The sequence below is a fragment of the Chiloscyllium punctatum genome, chromosome 2, assembly GCF_047496795.1.
Source record: "Chiloscyllium punctatum isolate Juve2018m chromosome 2, sChiPun1.3, whole genome shotgun sequence".
NCBI classification, from domain to species: domain Eukaryota; kingdom Metazoa; phylum Chordata; class Chondrichthyes; order Orectolobiformes; family Hemiscylliidae; genus Chiloscyllium; species Chiloscyllium punctatum.
In genome coordinates this window covers 148,555,696-148,583,358 of record NC_092740.1, presented here as the reverse complement: position 1 = coordinate 148,583,358, position 27,663 = coordinate 148,555,696, and the positions used below count along the sequence as shown (strand labels likewise).

At 45.8% G+C, this 27,663-nt stretch overlaps 1 protein-coding gene across 2 annotated transcripts in view; it reads left to right on the top strand.

Moving 5' to 3' along the window:
• The window catches only part of mllt3 (MLLT3 super elongation complex subunit), a 175,659-nt gene that overhangs the window by 115,748 nt on the left and 32,248 nt on the right, over positions 1–27,663 (top strand). The window contains exons 8-9 of one of the 2 annotated variants that reach the window (XM_072590198.1): positions 828–930; positions 15,016–15,087. In XM_072590198.1, the coding sequence (XP_072446299.1) occupies positions 828–930; positions 15,016–15,087 (175 nt within the window). The remainder of the gene's footprint in view (positions 1–827; positions 931–15,015; positions 15,088–27,663) is intronic. The other variant, XM_072590202.1, reaches the window with a different exon arrangement.

Here is a 27,663-nt window from a genome sequence, read left to right as displayed (position 1 = left end):
CTCTTCCTCTTCCTATACCCATCCAGATGCCTTTTTAAATGTTGTCATCATAGCAGCCTTCCCCCACTTCCTCTGGCAGCTCATTCCGGATGATTTTAATACATTGCACAATGAATTAAGTAAATTCAGATTGAAATGAGGAATGATGCAGTTATTTAATTGAAATATAGGTGGTCGTGATTGAAAAACTTGGGTGGCTATCACTGAATGAATGAAAGATTCTGCTCACATGATCCTCTTTCATCCCAAAGCAGTGTAATTGAAAAACGAGAAATACTTGAAAAAGAGTTTCACTTCAATAATTTCCCAATGTATTCTCCTAGAGAACCATCCCCAAGGTTGATCTGAAGTGATGTAGTTAACAAAAAGATGTTAAAATTGACTTACTGACATGATTAAGTGTAGGTCTGGGAAGAGCAAAATAATATTGTATCAATGAAGATGGTTACTATTTACCAATAAAACATTTAGGGCAACCTTTTCACACACTGGGTTGGGCGTGTTTGGAATGAGCTGCCAGAGGAAGTGGTGGAGGCTGGTACAAGGCATCTGGATGGGTATATGAATGGCAAGAGTTAAGAGGGATTTGGGCCAAGTGCTGGCAAATGGGTCTAGATTAGGATATCTGGTCGGTGTGGATAAGTTGGACCAAAGGGTCTGTTTCAGTGCTGTACATCTCTATGACTCTATCTATAACTCTATTTATGGGGTACATTATGTTAAGCATAACCATATCCATATAAGAGCGTATTGAAACAAATAAACTTTCCTGTATCTCCGTTTTATCCCTGTTTCTTGCATATAATGTTTGTATCTTTGTGTGACAGAATGAGTTTGAGTGATGGAAGTGACAGTGAAAACAGTAGTACATCGACACCACCCAGAAATGAAGCACCACCAATCTTGAAAACCACCAACAGCAATAACCAGGTACGAGAAAAAGCCGTGCAATAAAGTGTAGACATCACTGCACAAACGGTTTCAAGAAAATTTAAATTAAAACCTTGGTTTGTTCAAAATCAGGTCCTGTGAGATTTTGTGTCCGAGTTGTATTCCCATTCTCACACTACAGGTCTAGCTGATTGCATAATTTATTGGTTTGATTCCATGAATATGAAGAGAAGGTAAAGTCACCTTCGTCCCACATTTTTGAAAGGATTAATTCAGACATCTGTCAGTGTCTCCTTTGTACTTCTAAATGATCCACCATCTAGCTTTTGTGTTTTCCATTTTCCATTACAGTTATGCTGCTGTCAGTCTGCTTAAACATTCCCCCTTTGTCACATGGGATGCTTTTGTCACCAGCTCAGTCATTTACACTTTCTTTCTCCTTGCACATATCACTGGAATAGCTCTTGTGTTCAGTCCCTCAGAGCGAAGGATGAAGGCGTGAAGATATCCAACACACAACCCGCTTAACCAGCAATCACCAGCTCAGGATGGTTGCCATCAAGCTGGAAGGTATCAAACATTGGGATTTGTGCACTTGTTCTTTTCCCATAATCACCCATTGTTAAGTACCGGGAGTTTAAATCTGCCATAGTTCAGGCGTATGTTCTACTTGCCAGAGTTTAATTTCTAGTCACACTCCATAAAGTCTAACAAAACCAATGCTTTGCTTTACTCCTATTTTCTAATAAAAATACATACCAAGTCAAATGCTCACCCAATTATCTCTTTAACTAACTGAAAGCCCTTACCTGGTCCATAGTTCCATCTTGTCTCGGGCATCCCTCTCAGTCATTCCTTAATAATAAATTGCCTTTCTTTTGTATTTTCAAAATAAATTTAGATGGAACCGATAATGAGGCAAAATGGCAACATTGTAGAGAACAACAATAGAGACTGGATTAGTTCAGATTTGAATTCACTGGAATTTGGAAGAATGAGGAGGATCTCAAAGAAACCTATAGAATCCGAACAGGAGTAGACAGGGTCAATGCAGGAAGGATGTCCCCAATGTCATGGGGGTTCTGAACCAGGGGCAACAGCCTCCGGCCGAATGGCTAAGCATAGTCCAGGCTGAATGGCCTACTCCTGTTATTAATAGTATTTCTAATAGTTTCTGAGCGATTTCTGTTTTCTTTGTAAAGTAATCCGTATGTAGAATGCTGCTGTCCACTCCTTTCAATTTGGAGATTTTTGTATTCTCTAGCATCTTGTTAAAACTACAATATCTTTTCTCAGGATATTTTCATTTGCACGTTTTTGTGACCTGTACGTTATCCTGTAGTGACTTGTTACTAAATATTGCTTTGGAATTTTTTTTTAGAATTTCTTCCAATACTGTCTTGAAGAAATACACTATATCTAACACCTGAACCAGAGTGAGGGTTTTTTCCACTAACATATATTTTTTACTACTTTTCTGATCTTTCTAGCTTCCCGGAAGCGAAATTGTAAACCCCCTCCCCCCCCGCACTTAAGAATCCATCATTGCGATTTGCACAAGAAGCGTCACTTAATAATGACAGCTTTTATGTTTCTAGCACCTCTCGGATAGAAATTTCAAAACAAAACACTAAACACTCTCTCTTTTCTAATTTTTTAAATGTTTTGTTCCCCTGAAAAATCCTTTCATAGTTCTTTCACAATCCTTTCATAATTCTTTCATAGTCATAAAAAAATTGTGTAGCATAGGTGGATTGACCATGCTAAAATGCCCACAGTACCCAGTGCTGTGTAGGCTAGATGGTTTAGCCATGAGAAATGCTGGGGTCTTCAGAGGATCAGTTTGAACTTGATGGGCTGAATGGCCTAAATCCACACTATAGGGATTCTGTGAAATGTGAGGGGTGGCACAGTGGTTAGCATTGATGCCTCACAATGCCAGGGACCCGGTTCGATTCCAGCCTTGGGCGACTGTCTGTGTGGAGTTTGCACGTTCTCCCCATGTTGGTTGGGTTTCCTCTGGGTGCTCCGGTTTCCTCCCACAATCTAAAGATGTGCAGGTCAGGTGAATTAGCTATGCTAAATTGTCCACAGTGTTAGGTGCATCAGTCAGAGGGAAATTGGTCTGGGTGGGTTACTCTTTGGAGGGTTGGTGTGGACTAGTTGGGCTGAAGGGCCTGTTTCTACACTGTAGGAAATCTAATCTTTTACTCGACACAAAGACCTCCCAACTGGTCTCTGGCCTGATTTGAATGCCTAACCAGTAAAGCTGTCCAAATAGACTTCGCAATTGCTCCATTTCCACTTTGGAAGCAGCTGCATCTTGTATGAAACCCCACGTTGATGAATTATGTTTTGAGTTAACGTTTTTACAGATAAAAATTTGCTGATACAGTGACATTCCGTCCATTTTGCGCCATTTCCAAACCAATGTACGTAAAAGACAAGAGGCCTGACTTCCAATTTTGAATTCTGCTTTAAGGCCAAACATGACTTAAATTCACTGTTCCCACTCCACAAAATTTAAATGATTGCATGCCTATTAAAGATGTCTGAAAAGGGTGGCACGGTGGCTCAGTGGTTAGCACTGCTGCCTCACAGCACCAGAGACCCGGCTTCGATCCCTGTCTCGGGCAACTGTCTGTCTGGAGTTTGCACATTCTCCCCATGTCTGCGTGGGTTTCCTCCCACAGTCCAAAGATGTGCACGTTAGGGTGGATTGACCAGGATAAATTTACCCGTAGTGTTCAGGGATGTGTAGGTTACGGGCATTACTCAGGCATAAATATAGAGTAGGGAAATGGGCCTGGGTGGGTCACTCTTCAGAGGGTCAGTGTGGACTTGTGGGGCCGAAGCACTTGTTTCCAGACTAGGGATTCTTTGATCAAAACTGTCCCGTCATGATGCCAAGAAAATATAACAGGGTGTCTGCTTTCAACTGGTGACTGTACCATTTTAACAAAAAGAAATTACTCAGACCTAACAAACTCGTGAAATTGAGTCATACAGTGTGGAAATAGACCCTCCAGTCCAACCAGTCCATGACAACCATTCTCCCAAACTAAATTAGTTCCATCTGCCTGGGCTTGGCCCCTATCTCTCCAAACATGTTTTACTCATGGACTTCTCCAAATGTCTTTCAAACATTGTAACTGCACCCACATCTACCACTTCCTCTGAAAGTTCATTCCACATATGAACCATTCTGTGTTTAAAAAAGAAGCCCAACATTTCTCTTCTAAATCTTTCTCCTCTCGCCTTTTGAAAAAAAAAATACCCCCAGTTTTGAAATCCCCTGCCCTCGAGAAAAGACACCTACCATTGACTTTATCTATGCCCCTCATTATTTCATAAACTTGTCTAAGATCACCCCTCAATCTGCTACTCTCCAGTGACAAAAGTCCCAGCCTATCCAACCTCTCCTTATAACTCAAACCCTCTCGTCCTGGCAACATTCTGATAAATAGCTTAATAATAGCCTTCCTATAACAGGGAGACCTGAACTAACTGGACACTATATTCAGTATTCTGAATCATTCAGACCACATTATTTAATTTCCAGAGGGTGCCCACCTCCTTTTAAAGGACAGAGAAGCACTTTTTTGAGTTCGTATCCCTGCAAAAATGCAGCTTTATATCCAAATGTCCGACATTCCCAAGTGTTCCTTGCGAAGAAAGCCCAGGAAATCTTCTAAGTTGTTTTTGTGTCACAGCCATACCTAAAAATGAGGTACCAACCTGGTGAAAACACAAAACATGGGCAACTTATGTACTAAACAGCGCAAGTGATCAAGTTAAGACATTCCTCAACCAACACATCAGATCCAAGTTCTGTAGTCCTGCCACATTCGGTTGTGAATGGTGGTGGGTGATTAGGTAAACCACTGGAGAAGGCACAAATACCTCCATTCTCCATTATTATTGGGGCCCACTTAATCTGTGCAAAATACAATGCTCAAACTTTTCTAACAATCCAACCAGAATGTGGAGTGGATGATCCGTCTTAGCCTCTTCTGGATACTCCCAGCACCACAGATGTCAGTCTTCTGCCAAGTTAATTCATCTCAAGTGATGTCCAGAAATGGCTGATGATCCTGGCTACTGTGGCCTTAGTAACATTTTAGTAATAATGCTGAAGGCCTGTGCTGCAGAACTTGTGCCCATGATGTACCTGTTCCAATACAGCTACAACATTGGCACCTGCCCAACAATGTGGAAAATTACCCAGGTATGTCCATCAGTAGTCATTAGTAAAGTGATGCAAAATGTCATTAACAGTGTTATCAAGCAGCTTAGCAATAATTTGACACTCTGTTTGGGTTCTGCCACTAAGCTCCTGACCTCATCACAGCTTTACATCAAAATGAATGAAAGAGCTGAATTCCAGAGGGGAGGCTGAGTGAATGTTTTTGACTTTTGGCTAAGTGTGGTATTAAGGAGACCTAACAAAACTACTGGAGTCTCTGGGAATCAGGGAAAAAACTCTCCATTAATTGAAATCACTCTTGGCAGAGTAAAAGTTGCCTGTGGTCTTGGAAGATCAGTCATCTCAGCTCCAGGACATCTATGCACGAGTTCCTGGGGTAGGATTAATGATCTTCCTTCTACTATAAGGTCAGAAGTAGGGACGCTCACAGATGGAGCAATGCATGTAATAAAGCAAGACCATAAAACACGTTATAAGTGACTTTATTTTGCCTATAGAGTTGGGCAAATCAAATTTAGTGATATTACCAATGAGGTGGAGTTCCTGGAGTGTATATATCTGGGCCAATATATTGAGGAACCAACTAGAGAACATGCCATCCTAAACTGAGCATTGTGAATGAGAAAGGAGTAAGTGGCAGTCCAGTTCTGCAAGACCATTTGGGGATGAGTGACCATAATTAGATTAGATTACTTACAGATTGGATTACTTACGGTGTAGAAACAGGCCCTTCGGCCCAACAAGTCCACACCGACCTGCCGAAGCGCAACCCACCCATACCCCTACATTTACCCCTTACCTAACACTACAGGCAATTTAGCATGGCCAATTCACCTGACCTGCACATCTTTGGACTGTGGGAGGAAACCGGAGCACCCGGAGGAAACCCACGCAGACACAGGGAGAACGTGCAAACTCCGCACAGTCAGTCGCCTGAGGCAGGAATTGAACCCGGCTCTCTGGCGCTGTGAGGCAGCAGTGCTAACCACTGTGCCGCCATGCCACCCACTAATAGACTTCCTCATCAAGATTGAGAGTGATGTCATTGCTTCTGAGTCTCTGATTCTGAGTCTAAATAGACAAAATTATGAAGGAATAAGGCTACAATAGACTAGGGAATATTACTTCAAGGGATGGTGGTGAAAATGAAATGGTAAACATTCAAAGGGGATAAAGCGTGAACTGCAACAATCGTTCATTACTGTCAGGCACAAAAGGAAAATGGGAAAGGTGGCCAAAGCCTGGGAAATGAGGAAAATTGTCGATTCCATTGGATCCAACGCAGAGGCATACAAATTGGCCCAAATACAAATAACAGACCTGAGGAGTGGGCACAGTTTAAAATTCAGCAAAGCAGGAGAAAGGGATTGATGAAGGGGAAAATTTGAGAATAAGCTTGCAGGAAACCTAAAAGCTGGCTGTTAAAATTTATATGGATATGTGAACAGAAAAAGATTTGGTGAAGACAAATCTAGGTTCCTTACAGTCAGAAACAGGAATTTATGAAAGGGAAACAAAGAAATAGCTGACCAACTAAATACATTCTTTGGTCCTGTGTTCACAAAGGAGAACACAAATAATGTACCAGCAATATTGGGGAGCATTGCCTAGTGAGAGGGAGCAACTGAAGAAAATCCGTATTAGAAGGGAACTGGTATTGGGGAAATTGATGTGATTGAAGGCAGGTAAACCCCTGGGGTCTGATGATCTACATCCTACAGTACTTCAGGAAGTTGCCCTCGACATTGTGGATGCATTGGTCATCTTCCAAGATTCTATCGACTTGGAATCATTCCTACAATTCAGAAGAAACTCCTCTATTTAAAATGGGGGCAAAGAGGAATTTTAGACCAGTCAGCCTGATGCTGGTTATGGGGAAAATGTTCATTATGCAAGATTTCATAGCTGTGCACTTGGAAAAGAGAGGCAAATCAGACAGAGACAGCATGAATTTTCAAAAGGGACCTCATCCCTGACAAATTGACTGGAATTCTTCAAGGATGTATGTAACTTGATGGCAGTTGATGGGCAACGAGTGGACCTGATTATTTGGACTTTCAGAAGGCTTTCCACAAAGTACTAATAAACTCATCAATGTGTAAAATTAAAGAACATGGGATTAGGGGCAGTGTCTATTGAAATGAATAGCAAATTGGTTAAAAGACCGGAAACAAAGAAAAGGATTAGATGGGCATTTTTCAGAATGGCATGCAAGTGACTAGATGGGTATCGCAGGGATCAATGCCAGGACACCAGCTACTCATAATATGTAGTCAAGATTTAGATTGAGGAAATCAATGTAATGTTTACAGATGACACAAAGCTTGGCAGGAGAGTGAGGAGAATACAGAATTGTTTGTGTGGTTTCTGCAAACTCCTTGTGCAGATCCATAGCAGCTGCAGTACAATGTGAGGCTATCCACTTTGGGAGGAAGATCAGGAAGGCACATTATTAACTGGCTATAAATCGAGAGGGGAATGTAATCCAATAAGACCAAGGTGTCCTCACACACAGTCACTGAAAGTAAGCATTGCAGACAGAGCAGGAGAATTGTGGCTTCCTAGCAAGTGAGTTTCAGTACCTGAATAGGGATGTCTTAGAGCCATAGAGATGTACAGCATGGAAACAGACCCTTCGGTCCAACCCGTCCAGGCCAACCAGATATCCCAACCCAATCTTGTCCCACCTGCCAGCACCTGGCCCATATCCCTCCAAACCCTTCCTATTTATATACCCATCCAGATGCCTCTTAAATGTTGCAATTGTACCAGCCTCCACCACTTCCTCTGGCAGCTCATTCTATACATGTACCACCCTCTGGGTGAAAACATTTCCCCCATAAGTCTCTTTTATATCTTTCCCCTCTCGCCCTAAACCTATGCCCTCTAGTTCGGGACTCCCCCACTCCAGGGAAAAGACTTTGTCTATTGACCCTATCTATGCCCCTCATGATTTCATAAACCTCTAAAGTCACCCCTCAGCCTCCGACGCTCCAGGGAAGACAGCCCGAGCCTGTTCAGCCTCTCCCGATAGCTCAAATCCTCCAACTCTGGCAACATCCTTGTAAATCTTTTCTGAACCCTTTCAAGTTTCACAACGTCTTTCCGATAGGAAAGAGACCAGAATTGCACGCAATATTCCAACAGTGGCCGAACCAATATCCTGTACAGCCATAACATGATCTCCTAACTCCTGTACTCAAAACTCTGACCAATAAAGGAAAGCATACCAAACGCCGCCTTCACTATCCTATCTACCTGCGACTCCCCTTTCAAGGAGCTATGAACCTGCACTCCAAGGTCTCTTTGTTCAGCAACACTGTGAGAAGAATGAAGGGGGGAGTCTCTGAGAAACCATTTAAACTTCGAAAAGGACCAGACACATTTTCGGTTACCGGCGAGCCGAGGCTATGGTTCATAACCTAGGGCTATATAATAAACTATATAGGACTAAGCTGAGGAGAAATGTTTTCACCGAGAGAGATGTAAACGTATGGCGTTTGTTACCACAGAAAGCAGTCAAGGAGGAGTTGGGGCTCAAGGAATCAAAGGATATGGGGGGAGAAGAAGGAACAGGATATTGAATTAGGTGATCAGCCATGATCATTGTGAATAGTGGAAAAGGCTCAAAGGGCTGAATGTTCTGATCCTATTTTCCATGTTCAGCACCATTTGCTGTTCCTCAGATACTGAAGCAGGCCATGTCCAAATGTAGCAAGACCTGCACAATATCCAGGGTTTGGCTGCCATGTAATATGTGGGCGGCACGGTGACACAGTGGTTAGCACTGCTGCCTCACAGCGCCAGAGACCCGGGTTCAATTCCCGCCTCAGGCGACTGACTCTGTGGAGTTTGCACGTTCTCCCCGTGTCTGCGTGGGTTTCCTCCGGGTGCTCCGGTTTCCTCCCACAGTCCAAAAATGTGCGGGTTAGGTGAATTGGCCATGCTAAATTGCCCGTAGTGTTAAGTGAAGGGGTAAATGTTGGGGAATGGGGTCTGGGTGGGTTGCGCTTCGGCGAGTCAGTGTGGACTTGTTGGGCTGAAGGGCCTGTTTCCACACGAAGTAATTATACACACAACTAATTCTGAACTTGGAAGGTGGAGTGACTGAATGCTTGTGGTTGGGGTGCCAATCAAGCTAGCTGTTTGACCGGAATTTATCTTCTGGAGTGCTGTTGGAGCTGCACTCATTTAGACAAGAGGGAGGCATTCCATCACACACCTGACTTGTTCATTGTAGATGGTGGGCAGGTTATGGGAGGAAACCGGAGCACCCGGAGGAAACCCACGCAGACACGGGGAGAATGTGCAAACTCCACACAGTCAGTCGCCTGCACTGCAGATACACTGTAGAAATTCACCAATGCAGTCTTTCACACCTTCCGAACCCACAATTATTATTGCTTAGAAGGAAATGGACACATGGGAATACCACCATCTGACTGGCAAATACATCGCCAGGTGAATTGGCCATGCTAAATTGCCCATAGTGTTAGGTAAGGGGTAAATGTAGATGTAGGGGTATGGGTGGGTTACGCTTCGGCGGGGCGGTGTGGACTTGTTGGGCCGAAGGGCCTGTTTCCACACTGTAAGTAATCTAATCTAATCTAATCTAATCTAATCTTTCACAGTCACTGGGTCAAAAGCTTGAATCTCTCTCTCTCACTCTCTCTCTCTCTCTCTCTCTCTCTCACTCTCTCTCTATATACACACACACATACACACTCTCTCTCTCTCTCTCTCTCTCTCTCTCTCTCTCTCTCTCTCTAGCAGTGTCCTTACTCCACACTGACTGCAGCAGCTCAAGAAGGCAGCTCACTTTCTTAAGGGCAACCGGGGTGATTTGATTTGATTTATTGTAGTCACATGTACCTAAGGACAGTGAAAGCTTTTGTTTTGTGAGCAGTACAGACAGATCATAGCAGACTAGGACAAACTGATCACATGGTGCTTAGACAGAGTGAGGTATACAAGGTTATGGCCACACAGGAAGTGTGTCATGGTCAACATTATTTGAAGTTAGTAAGGTCCATTCAGCAGTCTAATAGCGGGGAAGAAGCTGTTCCTGAACCTGTTGGCACGTGGTATGTTGAAACTTCTGTATCTTCTGACTGACAGAGAGCATTTCCAGGATGGGAGACATCTTTAATGATGAGTGGACAATAAATGCTGGCCCAGCCAGTGATGCCAACATCCAATGAATGAAGCTCTAAAAATAGGTGAAATCATGCACACAGTCCCCTAGTTTATCTTTTTTATTCTAGAAAAGGGGTTCCAGGTGCTTCCTGATCGCAGTATTGATGACCCTTCCACCATTGTATTGACGATCAAGAGTGGACTGATGAGCCAATAGTTGCCTGGATTTGGTTTGTCCTGCTTTTTGTGTATGGGACGTACCTGGGCGATTGTCTATATTGCTGGATAGATGCCAGTGTGATGATGGTTCTGGTATAGCTTGGCTGCGGGAGCAGCAAGTTCTGGAGCACATGTCTTTATTATTACTGTCGGAATGTTGTTAGGGTCCAGGGCTTTTTGCAGTATCCAGTGCCTCCAACCGTTGCTTGATATCAAGTGGAATGAACTGAATTAGCTGAAGACTGGCATCTGTGATGCGAGGAGCCACTAGAGGAAGCCAAAATGGGTTATCCTCTTCTCACTGTGGTGTGTTGCAAATGGTTGAGCATTATCCTCGGCAATAATGTGCTGGTTCCCTCTCAATGGGGAGGTTTGTGGACCCTCCTCATTCAGTGAGTAGTTCAATTATCCATGACTATGTGTGGCAATACTATAGGGTTTCGATCTGATCCATTGGTTGTGAAAATGCTGGTCTCCTGTCTATCACTTGCACCTTACGCTGTTTGGTGTGCAGGTTTGTAGCCTCAGCAGGTTAACTTCTCATTGTTGGGTATGGACTGGTGCTGCTCCTGGCATACCCTCCTGCAGTCTTTATTTAAACCAGGGCTGATCACTTAATGGTAACGTAGGGGATATTCTGGGCCATGAGGTTGCAGATGATGTTGGGCGATGATAATGCTGCTGAAAGTCCACAGCACCTCCAAGGATATGCAATCTTATTATTTAATCAATTCAAACTCTTTCCCAATTAATATGGTGTAGAGAGATGGAGGGTGTTCTCAATGTGAAGATAAGACTCCATCTTAACAAGGACTGTTGGCTGGGCAAACTCTTTCTTTCTGATGCTGTCGTGAGCATCTGTAGCTGACGGATTGGTAAAGATCAGGTCAAGTATCTTTTTTTCCCTCTTGTTGATTCCCCCTCCATCTGCCGCAGACCCAGTCTAGCATCCTTGTCCTTTAGGATCCGACCAGCTAGCAGTAGTGCTGCTGCAGAGCCACTCTTGGTAGTGGACATTGAAATCCCCCAGAGTGCATTCTGCATCCTTGCCACCCTCCATGTTTCCTCCAAGTGCTATTCAGCCCCGAGAATGGCAGGGTTATTAGCCAAGCAAACACAGTACGTGGTAATTAATAGGAGGTTTCTTTGCCCACGTTGGACCTGATACCATGAGACTTCATGGTATCCAGGGCCATTGTTGAAGACTCCAGGGTAATTCCCTCCTGACTGTATCCCACTGTGCCACCACCTCTGCTGGGTCTGTCCTGCTGATGGAACAGGACATCACCGTCACAATCTCCAGATGCGTCGGACATTGTCTGTCTCTAATGTGCAATTCTGAGTGTATGACTATGTCAGACTGTAGATGACTAATCTGTGAGGCAGCTCTCCCAATTTTGGCTCTAGCACAAGATGTGAGTAAGGATGACTTTGTATGGTCAAATGGACTAATTGTCATTGTCATTTCTGGTGCCAGGTGATTCATCTGGTTTTATTTTTGAGAGTTTCCAGCAATTGTCGTACCTCAGTGGCTTGCTCGGCCACTTCAGTCTGTTCTCCAATTGTTACCAATTTATGCTGCAGTTATTTTTCTTCTTCCTTACAAAAACATTTCTGGTCTCCTTTCTTCCCTTGGTCAGAACAAGATGGTGGCGAGCAGAACACCTTCTGGTGTACAGGAGTGAGCAATATCTCATTTAGGTCATCAAGTGTCCCACATTCTTTCACATTTCACATTTGATTTTAAATTGCAGTGAGATGACTCGCTGTTTGTATCGATGTAATTATATTCCATATTAACGCAATTCAGTTAGGCATGTCTTTTTTTGTAAAAGGAATGGCCTCCTTAGTACTGTGTTGCTGTGAATGTTTAGGCGACTGGTTTTTATCTAAAATTGTGTTTCCTTTTGAGTGCTCAAAAGCTATCTTCTGGAAGTGGACCAATATTCTGTGCTTCATTTGGGAATGAAATATTCTGTTTAGTACATTGGATACAAATCAGGAAGAATATAAAATCAAACTGCACAGCTTGTGAAATTCAAGGCAAGGGTTCATGAAGTGTAATTATTTTGTTACATCTATTGGTATTAAAAATGGGACTTCAGGGAAGAATCTTTCTTTTACAACTGTTACCTTGCTTCAAAGCTAATTACAGAAAACACCAAGTTGTCTTTGCTTTTAGAAATTATTCTCAAACCTGTATAACAATCTGTCGTCTTGAACTTTCAACTTTGATAACCTTGTGGTTTTGACCCATCCATTTTTTTTTAAATACCAAGTTGTTCCTCTGATTATTGTTTTTGAATTATCCGTTGGGAATGTTGTGTTAACATCCATGTTGAAGGTTGTAGATTCTCCCTATGCTTGATCATTTTAGTCCCCTCTTTGCCCTCACTCTGTACAGATTCTCATTAACACTAAAGTACTGTCACTATTATATATTCTTAACAGAAGCACAAAATACCTTTTATTACCACTGAGCTGAATGTTATCAAATATAGATAGCCCTAGTATTTTCTGCAACAAATTCAAGCTTCAATTTGTTTTCCCTTCCATTTTCATCTTATAATGTGAACACTCCTATGCAGAGATAAATTTTGAGGATGCCAAAAGAGAAAATGCTGGAAAATCTCAGCAGGTCTGGCAGCATCTGTAAGGAGAGAAAAGAGCTGACGTTTCGAGTCTAACTGACCCTTTGTCAGAGCTTTGACAAAGGGTCAGTTAGACTCGAAACGTCAGCTCTTTTCTCTCCTTATAGATGCTGCCAGACCTGCTGAGATTTTCCAGCATTTTCTCTTTTTGGTTTCAGGTTCCAGCATCCGCAGTAATTTGCTTTTATTTTTTAATTTTGAGGGTGGTGTTGCAAGCTGTATTTAAGTGAAGTTCTAAATAGTAAAGGGTTTGGTTCGGGTAAACGATGCCCATTTCACTTTTGTGCTCAAGAGTGATAGCGCAGTGTTACTTTTTCTTCCAGGGTAAACGTTTCAGAAACCAAGCTTAAAATTCAATGTGAAGAAATATTAGGCTTTTGACCTTGTATGATTCAATGATCTCATCTTCAATGAGTGATAGTGGCACTCAGATGAAATTGTATGTTGTTTGATCCATGATGTACAGATAGGACCAATCAGTGTGCCCCATATGCATAGCCACATAAGTAACTAAAGGAGAGAGAACAGGGGGCAGCATGGTGGCTCAGTGGTTCGCACTGCTGCCCCACAGTGCCAGGGACCCAGATTCGATTCCAGCCTTGGGCGACTGACGTTCTCCAGTGTCTGCGTGGGTTTCCTCCGGGTGCTCTGGTTTCCTCCCACTGTCCAAAGATGTGTAGGTCGGGTGAATTGGCCATGCTAAATTGCCCGTAGTGTTAGGTGCATAAGTCAGAGGGAAATGGGTCTGGGTGGGTTACTCTTCGGAGGGTCGCGTGGACTTGTTGGGCCAAAGGGCCTGTCTCTACACTGTCGGGGAATCGCGAATCAGCACGTTTTTTCACCTTTAGCAAAGTATTATTTATTTCGGCAATTATTTGTACAAATGAAGTAAACCTTAAAAGATGTGATGCAAATTACAGATCCCTGTTAGCTAATATTTCAATCACAAATTAAAAACAAAATTTTAAAATCCCAATTCATGATCTTCCTCATAATGGGCAACATTTCTGGGCAGGACTGAATCTTCACAATGCATTTCCTACATCTTCATCAGAAGTGAGTGAAGGGTGGAGTTGAACAAACTTACTGCACTGTATCACATCCCATCTTTAAAATGCAAGTCTGTTCAGGAAGCACAGAAAAAGGCTTCTGGGTAAATTAACGTTTCTTCTCAAAATCTTGACTCAACTGTATGAATTGATGGATATTGCTAACAAAGTGTGGGAACTTGCTCCAGCAACTGTTAAACATTAAAGGTTTGACTTTCTAACTGCAGAGTTTGGTGGCAATTCCAATCAAATCACTATGTATAAATTTACGTTGAAACTCGACAATCTTCATTGTTGAGATGAGTGTGGTGTTGGAACAGCACAACTGGTCAAGCAACATCCGAGGAGCAGGAAAATCGACGTTCCTGGCAAAAGCCCTTCGTCAGGAATCCTGATGAGGGGCTTTTGCTGGAAACATTGATTTTTCCAACATCATCTTAGATGCTGCCTGACCTGCTGTGCTTTTCCAGCACCACTCTAATCTTGACTCTGATCTCCAGCATCTGCAATACTCACTTTGGCCTAAACGTCCTTGTTGGTTTATAATTGAGCAGCATGAAGAGAAAAACTTTTAAAATGATGTGCCCCATAGCTGGGCAAGTGATAAAAGGGTCATGGTGACAGTACAGTTGGAGATATGGAAAAGTCCATGGCTTTGGTGATAAAATATATTGACTAAAAGAGAACATGTATGGTTGGGAATGGGGAAATTGTGGAAGTGAGTGGTGACGAGAAGAAATCTTAAGGCTAGTACTTTCTGATAAACAATAGCCATTTTTTTTTAACTGCCTCTGAGCACAGCCAGAAGTGAGGAGCCCTGAGGAGATTTGTAGCTGAAGTCTTTACGCCTCTGTTATAACAGGTGTTAGAAGTCAAAAGCCCATTAAAGCAAAGCAAACCTGAGAAAACAATAAGGAATGGGGAATATGACAAGGTAAGATATGTTTCTTGCTTTTTTGAAGTTCTTTCATACAACGACATATTACAATGCAGGAGTTGTTTGTTCTGTCAATGGAAAATTCTTGGACAGACTGCTGTGCTTCAGAATGAGACAGTAGAAGCTGGTGAGGTCATCCTTGCTCGGACTTTCCTGAAGTTTAACTATTAACTTAGTTTCTTGCTATTTCAGCTGGTTTAGTTAACTAAGCAGGACTTACAGCATAGAAACAGACAACTTGGTCCAACAGCCTATACCAGTAAGTCACCGAGCAACAAAATCTGAAATTGATTGTTTGTGCAATTAGAGGTTTATAAAATCATGAGGGGCACGGATAGGATAAATAGAGAAGGTCTTTTCCCTGAGGACAGGGAGTCCAGAACTAGAGGGCACAGGTTTAGGGTGAGAGGGGAAAGATATAAAAGACCTTTTGGGGGAAATGTTTTCACACAGAGGGTGGTGCGTGTATGGAATGAGTTGCCAGAGGAAGTGGTGGAGGCTGGTACAATTACAACATTTTAAAAAGCACCTGGATGGGTTTATAAATAGGAAGGGTTTGGAGGGATATGGGCTGGGTGCTGGCAGGTGGGATTAGATTGGGTTGGGACGAGATGGACCGAAGGGTCTGTTTCCATGCTATACATCTCTATGACTCCAGGTTATTCTTCAGCATCAAGTTTCCAGCTCAGAATCTGAAGTGTGCAAGTGATTCATCCAATGGAAAGTTGATAGGAGAGGAATAACATTGGTTTCCCAAAATACTTTGTGCTCAAGCTGTTGTTCAGAAGGCTTTTAACTAGTGTTGTATTGATACATACCCCAAAGTAAGGAAACTGAATTCTCTTGAAGTCCATCAGACAGTCAGTGGCTCTATAATCACAGTGATATTGGCTGGCAAAGGAGTATGGTTTTTGAAGGTGAAGATGGGTGTTATGCAGCTGCCTTGTTCAAACTCCCAAGGTCTTTGGCATTTTGGGTCCAAAAGAATCCTTCAATATGTTGTTATGAAATTGGGGACTTTGGCAAATTTGGGTTTTGTGTTTGGTTGCACAGTACTTGGTCTGAAAGATCTGCACCCGATATTTGCGCATAGGATTCCTTTTAAACCAAAAATGTTTTCCTCAATTGAAATGTGGAGCTGGAAAGGTACAGTGGGTCAGGGAGCATGGAAGGAGAAGGAAAGGTTATAAGTCTGCCTTCCTATCTGTCCTTATGTGGTTCAAGGACATGATGTCAGATTATAGTAGCCTGGTGGAGTATTGGAGCTGCTCATCAACATGGGGTTTTTGATCTTCACCCTGTCTGTCATCCATCGTAGAATTGTGTCAAATAGTCTTGTTGTTTTCTTCCTTTGAAAGATCTCTTGCACACACTGGGAGCAACTCTACCGAAAGTCCCAGGTTCAAGAACCCCCTGCTCCAGAGATGTGTAATAACCTCTTTGAACAGGTTAATTGCAATTACAAAGGGAGCTTGAATTTGAGAAGTGGACTAACAAGTTGGCTGTGTGGTGTAAAAATGCAGAACAAAGAAGAGTTGCTAGCTATTTTAGCTCACAATAATATATATTAACTTTCTTAACCTCCTGTTTTGTGAAGTGATATAAATTCAGTTTAATTATTCTGTAAATTCTATTCAATTTTTGGTACATTCAACAACAACAAGCCTGCTTTTCAAATACTGTTTGAAAATTGCAATGCACCAGCTGGAGAGAAGTAGCAATCGACAATCCGAATGGAAATGTTTTGTTCAGATAATGTAACGTCAAGTGGCTTTTCAAAAAAAATGGGATTGCAGAAGTTAATGAACATATTGTGTATTTTTTTGAGGGCATTTTCATCCCATACAAGGAGCTTGCAAACTAAAAACCACAAGATGATTTCTGACAATTAGCAGGGGATCTTAACCACATGTTCTGATAACTTTCACCGATCTGGTAAAGGAAGTAGTCTTCTATTTACCTTCGTCTCTCTGGTCAAATGCAGGCTGAGTAGAAAGTTGCATTGCTCCGTGTACAAAAAGATATAATTTCCTCTGCTCTTGTTGAATTTTGAAAAGGCATTTCAAGGTGAAACAATCTTTGTGTCAGTGCAACCACTGAAGAAACGCACTTTTTATACCCTGTTGCAAATGTCTGGTTTTATCTGAACCTGCGCTCCAGAGGTGTGAGGATCAGATATTTAATTCACTGCACTGTCCTGTCAGGTTGAGAAAGAGCACTGCCAAGTTTCTGTACCTAACAAGAAGGATTGTTTATTACAATTTGTAAGTACAGATAAATAGTTTTGAACTATCAATGTGCAACTGTACTAGACCAAACTCTTAAGCCATTGTAAAAAAACACACACACACATACACAACCATGCACCCAACGCGCACTCAAGCGCACACTCCACCCCGCCCCGCCCTCCGCCCACACGCATATGCCCACACACTCACCCACACCCGCACACTTCGCACACCAAACCCCACACACCACCCTACAACCCGCACTCCACACCGCCCCACCCACGCCGTGCCACGCATGCTCCACACATGCGCACACTCCACCCACACTACACCCCACCCACGCCGCACGCACTTAGCGTGCACGCTGCACGCCCTCACTCGCCACGCGCACTCCACACACGCGCGCGCGCACTCCACTCTCTCTCACACCTCCCCGCGCGCGCACACTCCCCGCGCGCGCACACTCCCCGCGCGCGCACACTCCCCGCGCGCGCACACTCCCCGCGCGCGCACACTCCCCGCGCGCGCACACTCCCCGCGCGCGCACACTCCCCGCGCGCTCCACACATACAGACACACACACACACACACACACACACACACACACACACACACACACACACACACACACACACACACACACACACACACACACACACACACACACACACACACACACACACACACTGCACGCGCGCGCTCGCACTCACTCTCTCTACCCACAGACGCTCGCTCGCTCACTCACTCACTCTACAAACACTCACTCACTCTACAAACACTCACTCACTCTCTCCACGCACACACTCACACCTCTCTCTCTCTCTCTCTCTCTCTCTCTCTCTCTCTCCACGCACACACTCACTCACTCTCTCCACACACACTCGCTCGCTCGCGCTCCGCGCTATCTCTCTCTCCGCTCTCTCACTCTCTCTCTCTCTCTCTCCCCCGCGCACACTCTCTCTCTCTCACACACACACACACACACACACACACACACACACACACACACACACACACACACACACACACACACACACACACACACACACTCTGCACGCGCGCGCTCGCACTCACTCTCTCTACCCACAGACGCTCGCTCGCTCGCTCAAACACTCACTCACTCTCTCCACGCACACACTCACACCTCTCTCTCTCTCTCTCTCTCTCCACGCACACACTCACTCACTCTCTCCACACACACTCGCTCGCTCGCGCTCCGCGCTATCTCTCTCTCCGCTCTCTCACTCTCTCTCTCTCTCTCCCCCACGCACACTCTCTCTCACACACACACACACACACACACACACACTCTATATACACAGAAACACCCCCAAACACTCCACACCCACACACACACACACACACACACACACACACACACACGTGCTCTCTCTTCACACACGCACACTCACTCTATGCGCATGCACAGGCGCGCGCGCGCGCCCCCTCTACGCACACTCTATATATACACACACTCACCCACGCACACCCCCAAACACTCCACACAAACATGTGCTCTCTCTACGCACACGCGCGCTCTCTATGCACACGCGCACACTCACCCTATGCACACACACACACACGCGCGCGCTCTTCGCGCTCTACACACACTCACCCCACACCCACACACTATATCGAGTGTGTGTGAGTAATATAAATATAGTGTGTGGGTGTGTTGAGTGTGTGTGGGTATAGAGTGAGTGTGGGTTTGTGTGTGTGTGTGTATAGAGAGTGTGTGTGCATGCGTGCAGAGAGTGTGTGTATGTATCTAGAGTGTGTGAGTAAGATATATACATACACACACTCTCTGCACGCACGCACACGCTCTCTACACACTCACACACTCTCACACTCACACTCACACTCACACTCTCTCTCTCTCTCTCTCTTCTCTCTCTTCTCTCTCTTCTCTCTCTTCTCTCTCTCTTCTCTGTCTCTCTGTCTCTCTCTGTCTCTCTCTCTCTCTGTCTCTGTACACACACGCACTCTCTGCGCGCACACGCACTCTCTGTGCGCACACGCACTCTCTGCGCGCACACGCACTCTCTGCGCGCACACGCACTCTCTGCGCGCACACGCACTCTCTGCGCGCACACGCACTCTCTGCGCGCACACGCACTCTCTGCGCGCACACGCACTCTCTGCGCGCACACGCACTCTCTGCGCGCACACGCACTCTCTGCGCGCACACGCACTCTCTGCGCGCACACGCACTCTCTGCGCGCACACGCACTCTCTGCGCGCACACGCACTCTCTGCGCGCACACGCACTCTCTCGACTCGCACACGCACTCTCTCGACTCGCACACGCACTCTCTCGACTCTCACACGCACTCTCTCGACTCTCACACGCACTCTCTCGACTCTCACACGCACTCTCTCGACTCTCACACGCACTCTCTCGACTCTCACACGCACTCTCTCGACTCTCACACGCACTCTCTCGACTCTCACACGCACTCTCTCGACTCTCACACGCACTCTCTCTCTCTACTCACACTCTCTCTCTACACACACTCTCTCTCTACACACACTCTCTCTCTACACACACTCTCTCTACACACACTCTCTCTACACACACTCTCTCTACACACACTCTCTCTACACACACTCTCTACTCACACACCCTCTCTCTACTCACACACCCTCTCTCTACGCACACACTCCCTCTCTCTACGCGCACACCCTCTCTCTCTATATACACGCCCACTCTCTCTATATACACGCCCACTCTCTCTATATACACACCCTCTCTACTCTCACACTCTCTACTCTCACACACTCTCACTACTCACACACACTCTCACTACTCACACACACTCTCACTACTCACACACACTCTCACTACTCACACACACTCTCACTACTCACACACACTCTCTCTACTCACACACACTCTCTCTACTCACACACACACACTATATACATACACAACACACACACGCAATATATACACACACACGCACTCTACACACATTCTCTACACACACACTCCACACACTCACTACTCTCACACACTCTCTCTCTCTCTACTCACACACACTCTCTCTACACACACTCTCTCTACACACACTCTCTCTACACACACTCTCTCTACACACACTCTCTCTACACACACTCTCTCTACACACACTCTCTCTACACACACACTCTCTACACACACTCTCTCTACTCTCACACACTCTCTCCACACACACTCTCTATACACACTCTCTACTCTCACTCTCTCTACTCTCACTCTCTCTACTCTCACTCTCTCTACTCTCACTCTCTCTACTCTCACGCTCTCTCTACTCTCACGCTCTCTCTACTCTCACGCTCTCTCTCTACTCTCACTCACTCTCTCTACTCTCACTCACACTCTCTACTCTCACTCACACTCTCTACTCTCACACACTCTCTCTACTCTCACACTCTCTCTACTCTCACACTCTCTCTACTCTCACACTCTCTCTACTCTCACACACTCTCTACTCTCACACACTCTCTACTCTCACACACTCTCTCTACTCTCACACACTCTCTCTACTCTCACACACTCTCTCTACTCTCACACAATCTCTCTACTCTCACACAATCTCTCTACTCTCTCACACTCTCTCTACTCTCTCACACTCTCTCTACTCTCACACACTCTCTCTACTCTCACACACTCTCTCTACTCTCACTCTCTCTGCACACACACTCTCTCTACACACACACTCTCTCTACACACACTCTCTCTACACACACTCTCTCTACACACACTCTCTCTACACACACTCTCTCTACACACACACACTCTCTCTACACACACACTCTCTCTACACACACACTCTCTCTACACACACACTCTCTCTACACACACTCTCTCTACTCTCACACACTCTCTCTACTCTCACACACTCTCTCTACTCTCACACACTCTCTCTACTCTCACTCTCTCTATACACACTCTCTACTCTCACTCTCTCTACTCTCACTCTCTCTCTACTCTCACTCTCTCTACTCTCACGCTCTCTCTACTCTCACTCACTCTCTCTACTCTCACTCACACTCTCTACTCTCACTCACACTCTCTACTCTCACACACTCTCTCTACTCTCACACTCTCTCTACTCTCACACACTCTCTACTCTCACACACTCTCTACTCTCACACACTCTCTCTACTCTCACACACTCTCTCTACTCTCACACACTCTCTCTACTCTCACACAATCTCTCTACTCTCACACAATCTCTCTACTCTCTCACACTCTCTCTACTCTCTCACACTCTCTCTACTCTCTCACACTCTCTCTACTCTCACACACTCTCTCTACTCTCACACACTCTCTCTACTCTCACTCTCTCTGCACACACACTCTCTCTACACACACACTCTCTCTACACACACTCTCTACACACACTCTCTCTACACACACTCTCTCTACACACACACTCTCTCTACACACACACTCTCTCTACACACACTCTCTCTACTCTCACACACTCTCTCTACTCTCACACACTCTCTCTACTCTCACACACTCTCTCTACTCTCACACACTCTCTCTACTCTCACTCTCTCTATACACACTCTCTACTCTCACTCTCTCTACTCTCACTCTCTCTCTACTCTCACTCTCTCTCTACTCTCACTCTCTCTCTACTCTCACACACTCTCTCTACTCTCACACACTCTCTACTCTCACACACTCTCTACTCTCACTCACACTCTCTACTCTCACACACTCTCTCTACTCTCACACACTCCCTCTACTCTCACACACACTCTCTACTCTCACACACACTCTCTCTACTCACACACCCTCTCTACTCACACACCCTCTCTACTCACACACCCTCTCTACTCACACACCCTCTCTACTCACACACCCTCTCTACTCACACACCCTCTCTACTCACACACCCTCTCTCTACACCCTCTCTCTACACCCTCTCTCTACACCCTCTCTCTACACCCTCTCTCTACACCCTCTCTCTACACCCTCTCTCTACTCTCACACTCTCTCTACTCTCACACTCTCTCTACTCTCACACTCTCTCTACTCACACACTCTCTCTACTCACACACACTCTCACTACTCACACACACTCTCTCTACTCACACACACACTCTCTCTCTCTACTCACACACACACTATATACATACACAACACACACACGCAATATATACACACACACGCACTCTACACACATTCTCTACACACACACACTCTCTCTCTCTACTCACACACACTCTCTCTCTCTCTACTCACACACTCTCTCTACACGCACTCTCTCTACACGCACTTGCTCTACTCACACACATGATCTCTCTACACACACACACTCTCACTACTCACACACACTCTCACTACTCACACACACTCTCACTACTCACACACACTCTCACTACTCACACACACTCTCTCTACTCACACACACTCTCTCTACTCACACACACTCTCTCTACTCACACACACTCTCTCTACTCACACACACTCGCTCTACTCACACACACTCGCTCTACTCACACACACTCGCTCTACTCACACACACACTATATACATACACAACACACACACGCAATATATACACACACACGCACTCTACACACATTCTCTACACACTCACTACTCACACACACTCTCTCTCTCTCTACTCACACACACTCTCTCTCTCTCTCTACTCACACACACTCTCTCTCTCTCTCTCTACTCACACACACTCTCTCTACACGCACTCTCTATACACGCACTTGCTCTACTCACACACTCTCTCTCTACACACACACACACACTCTCTCTACACACACACACACTCTCTCTACACACACACACACTCTCTACACGCATTCTCTACACACACGTTCTACACACACTCGCTCTACACACACACACTCTCTCTACACACACTCTACACACACACACACTCTAAACACACTCGCTCTACTCACTCACACTCTCTCTCTCCTCACTCACACTCTCTCTCTCCTCACTCACACTCTCTCTCCTCACACTCTCCCCTCACACACACACTCTCTCTATACACACACACACTACACGCACTCTACAAACACACGCACTCTACAAACACACGCACTCTACACACACACACGCACTCTACACACACGCACGCACTCTACACACGCGCACGCGCACGCACTCTACACACGCGCACGCACTCTACACACGCGCACGCACTCTACACACGCGCACGCACTCTACACACGCGCACGCACTCTACACACGCGCACGCACTCTACACACGCGCACGCACTCTACACACGCGCACGCACTCTACACACGCGCACGCACTCTACACACGCGCACGCACTCTACACACGCGCACGCACTCTACACACTCGCGCACGCACTCTACACACTCGCGCACGCACTCTACACACTCGCGCACGCACTCTACACACTCGCGCACGCACTCTACACACTCGCGCACGCACTCTACACACTCGCGCACGCACTCTACACACTCGCGCACGCACTCTACACACTCGCGCACGCACTCTACACACTCGCGCACGCACTCTACACACTCGCGCACGCACTCTACACACTCGCGCACGCACTCTACACACTCGCGCACGCACTCTACACACTCGCGCACGCACTCTACACACTCGCGCACGCACTCTACACACTCGCGCACGCACTCTACACACTCGCGCACGCACTCTACACACTCGCGCACGCACTCTACACACTCGCGCACGCACTCTACACACTCGCGCACGCACTCTACACACTCGCGCACGCACTCTCTACTCACACACCCACACACACACACTCGTTCCACACTCACACACGCTCTCTACTCACACACCCACACACACACACTCGTTCCACACTCACACACGCTCTCTACTCACACACCCACACACACACACTCGTTCCACACACTCACACGCTCTCTACTCACACACGCTCTCTACTCACACACGCTCTCTACTCACACACCCACACACTCACACACGCTCTCTACTCACACACGCTCTCTACTCACACACGCTCTCTACTCACACACGCTCTCTACTCACACACGCTCTCTACTCACACACGCTCTCTACTCACACACGCTCTCTACTCACACACGCTCTCTACTCACACACGCTCTCTACTCACACACGCTCTCTACTCACACACGCTCTCTACTCACACACCCACACACACACACTCGTTCCACACTCACACACGCTCTCTCTACTCACACACACACCCTCTCTACTCACACACACACCCTCTCTACTCACACACACACCCTCTCTACTCACACACACACCCTCTCTACTCACACACACACCCTCTCTACTCACACACACACCCTCTCTACTCACACACACACCCTCTCTACTCACACACACACCCTCTCTACTCACACACACACCCTCTCTACTCACACACACACCCTCTCTACTCACACACACACCCTCTCTACTCACACACACACCCTCTCTCTACTCTCACACTCTCTACTCTCACACACACCCTCTCTCTACTCTCACACTCTCTACTCTCACTCTCTCTACTCTCACACTCTCTACTCTCACACTCTCTACTCTCACACTCTCTACTCTCACACTCTCTACTCTCACACTCTCTACTCTCACACTCTCTACTCTCACACTCTCTACTCTCACACTCTCTATACACACACACACGCAATATATACACACATTCTCTACATACACACTCTCTATACACACACACACACACACACACTCTCTCTCTCTCTCTCTCTCTCTCTCTCTCTCTCTCTCTCTCTCTCTCTCTCTCTCTCTCTCTACACTCTCTCTCTCTCTCTCTACACTCTCTCTCTCTCTCTCTCTCTCTCTACACTCTCTCTCTCTCTCTCTCTCTCTCTCCCTCTACACTCTCTCTCTCTCTCTCTCTCTACTCTCTCTCTCTCTCTCTCTCTCTCTCTACTCACACTCTCTACTCACACTCTCTACTCACACACTCTCTACTCACACACTCTCTACTCACACACTCTCTACTCACACACTCTCTACTCACACACTCTCTACTCACACACTCTCTACTCACACACTCTCTACTCACACACTCTCTACTCACACACTCTCTACTCACACACTCTCTACTCACACACTCTCTACTCACACACTCTCTACTCACACACTCTCTACTCACACACTCTCTACTCTCTCACTCTCTACTCTCTCACTCTCTACTCTCTCACTCTCTACTCTCTCACTCTCTACTCACACATACGCTCTACACACACTCTCTCTACTCACACACACACTCTCTCTACTCTCACACACTCTCTCTACTCTCACACACTCTCTCTACTCTCACACACTCTCTCTACTCTCACACACTCTCTCTACTCTCACACACTCTCTCTACTCTCACACACTCTCTCTACTCTCACACACTCTCTCTACTCTCACACACTCTCTCTACTCTCACACACTCTCTCTACTCTCACACACTCTCTCTACTCTCACACACTCTCTCTACTCTCACACACTCTCTCTACTCTCACACACTCTCTCTACTCTCACACACTCTCTCTACTCTCTCTCTCTCTCACACACCCACACCCACACCCACACCCACACCCACACCCACACCCACACCCACACCCACACCCACACCCACACCCTCTACACCCACACCCTCTACACCCACACCCTCTACACCCACACCCTCTACACCCACACCTCTACACCCACACCCTACACCCACACCCTACACCACACACCCACTACACCCACACTCTACACCCACACTCTACACCCACACTCTACACCCACACTCTACACCCACACTCTACACCCACACTCTACACCCACACTCTACACCCACACTCTACACCCACACTCTACACCCACACTCTACACCCACACTCTACACCCACACTCTACACCCACACTCTACACCCACACTCTACACCCACACTCTACACCCACACTCTACACACACTCTACACCCACACTCTACACCCACACTCTACACCCACACTCTACACACACACTCTACACACACACTCTACACACCACACTCTACACACACACTCTACACACACTCTACACACACACTCTACACACACACTCTACACACACACTCTACACACACACTCTACACACACACTCTACACACACACTCTACACACACACTCTACACACACACTCTACACACACACTCTACACACACACTCTACACACACACTCTACACACACACTCTACACACACACTCTACACACACACTCTACACACACACTCTACACACACACTCTACACACACACTCTACACACACACTCTACACACACACTCTACACACACACTCTACACACACACTCTACACACACACTCTACACACACACTCTACACACACACTCTACACACACACTCTACACACACACTCTACACACACACTCTACACACACACTCTACACACACACTCTACACACACACTCTACACACACACTCTACACACACACTCTACACACACACACTCTACACACACACTCTACACACACACTCTACACACACACTCTACACACAACACTCTAACACACACTCTAACACACACACTCTACACACACACTCTACACACACACTCTACACACACACTCTACACACACACTCTACACACACACTCTACACACACACTCTACACACTACACACACACTCTACACACACACACTACACACACTCTACACTCTACACACACACTCTAACACACTACACTCTACACTCTACACTCTACACTCTACACTCTACACACACACACACACACACACTCTACACTCTATACACACACAACACACACTCTACACTCTACACACACACACACTCTACACACACACTCACACACACACTCTACACACCACACTCTACACACACACTCTACACACAACACACACTCTACACACACACTCTACACACACACACACTCTACACTCTACACACACACACACTCTACACACACACACACACACACACACTCTACACTCTACACTCTACACACACACACACTCTACACTCTACACACACACTCTACACACACACACACACTCTACACTCTACACACACACACACACCACACTCTACACTCTACACTCTACACACACACACACTCTACACTCTACACACACACACACACACACTCTACACACTACACCACACACACTCTACACTCTATACACACACACACACACTCTCTCACACTCTACACACACACACTCTACACTCTATACACACACACACACACACACACACACACACACTCACACACACACACACACACTCTACACTACACCACACTCTACACACACACACACTCTAACACACACACACACTCTACTCTACACTCTACACACACACACACACTCTA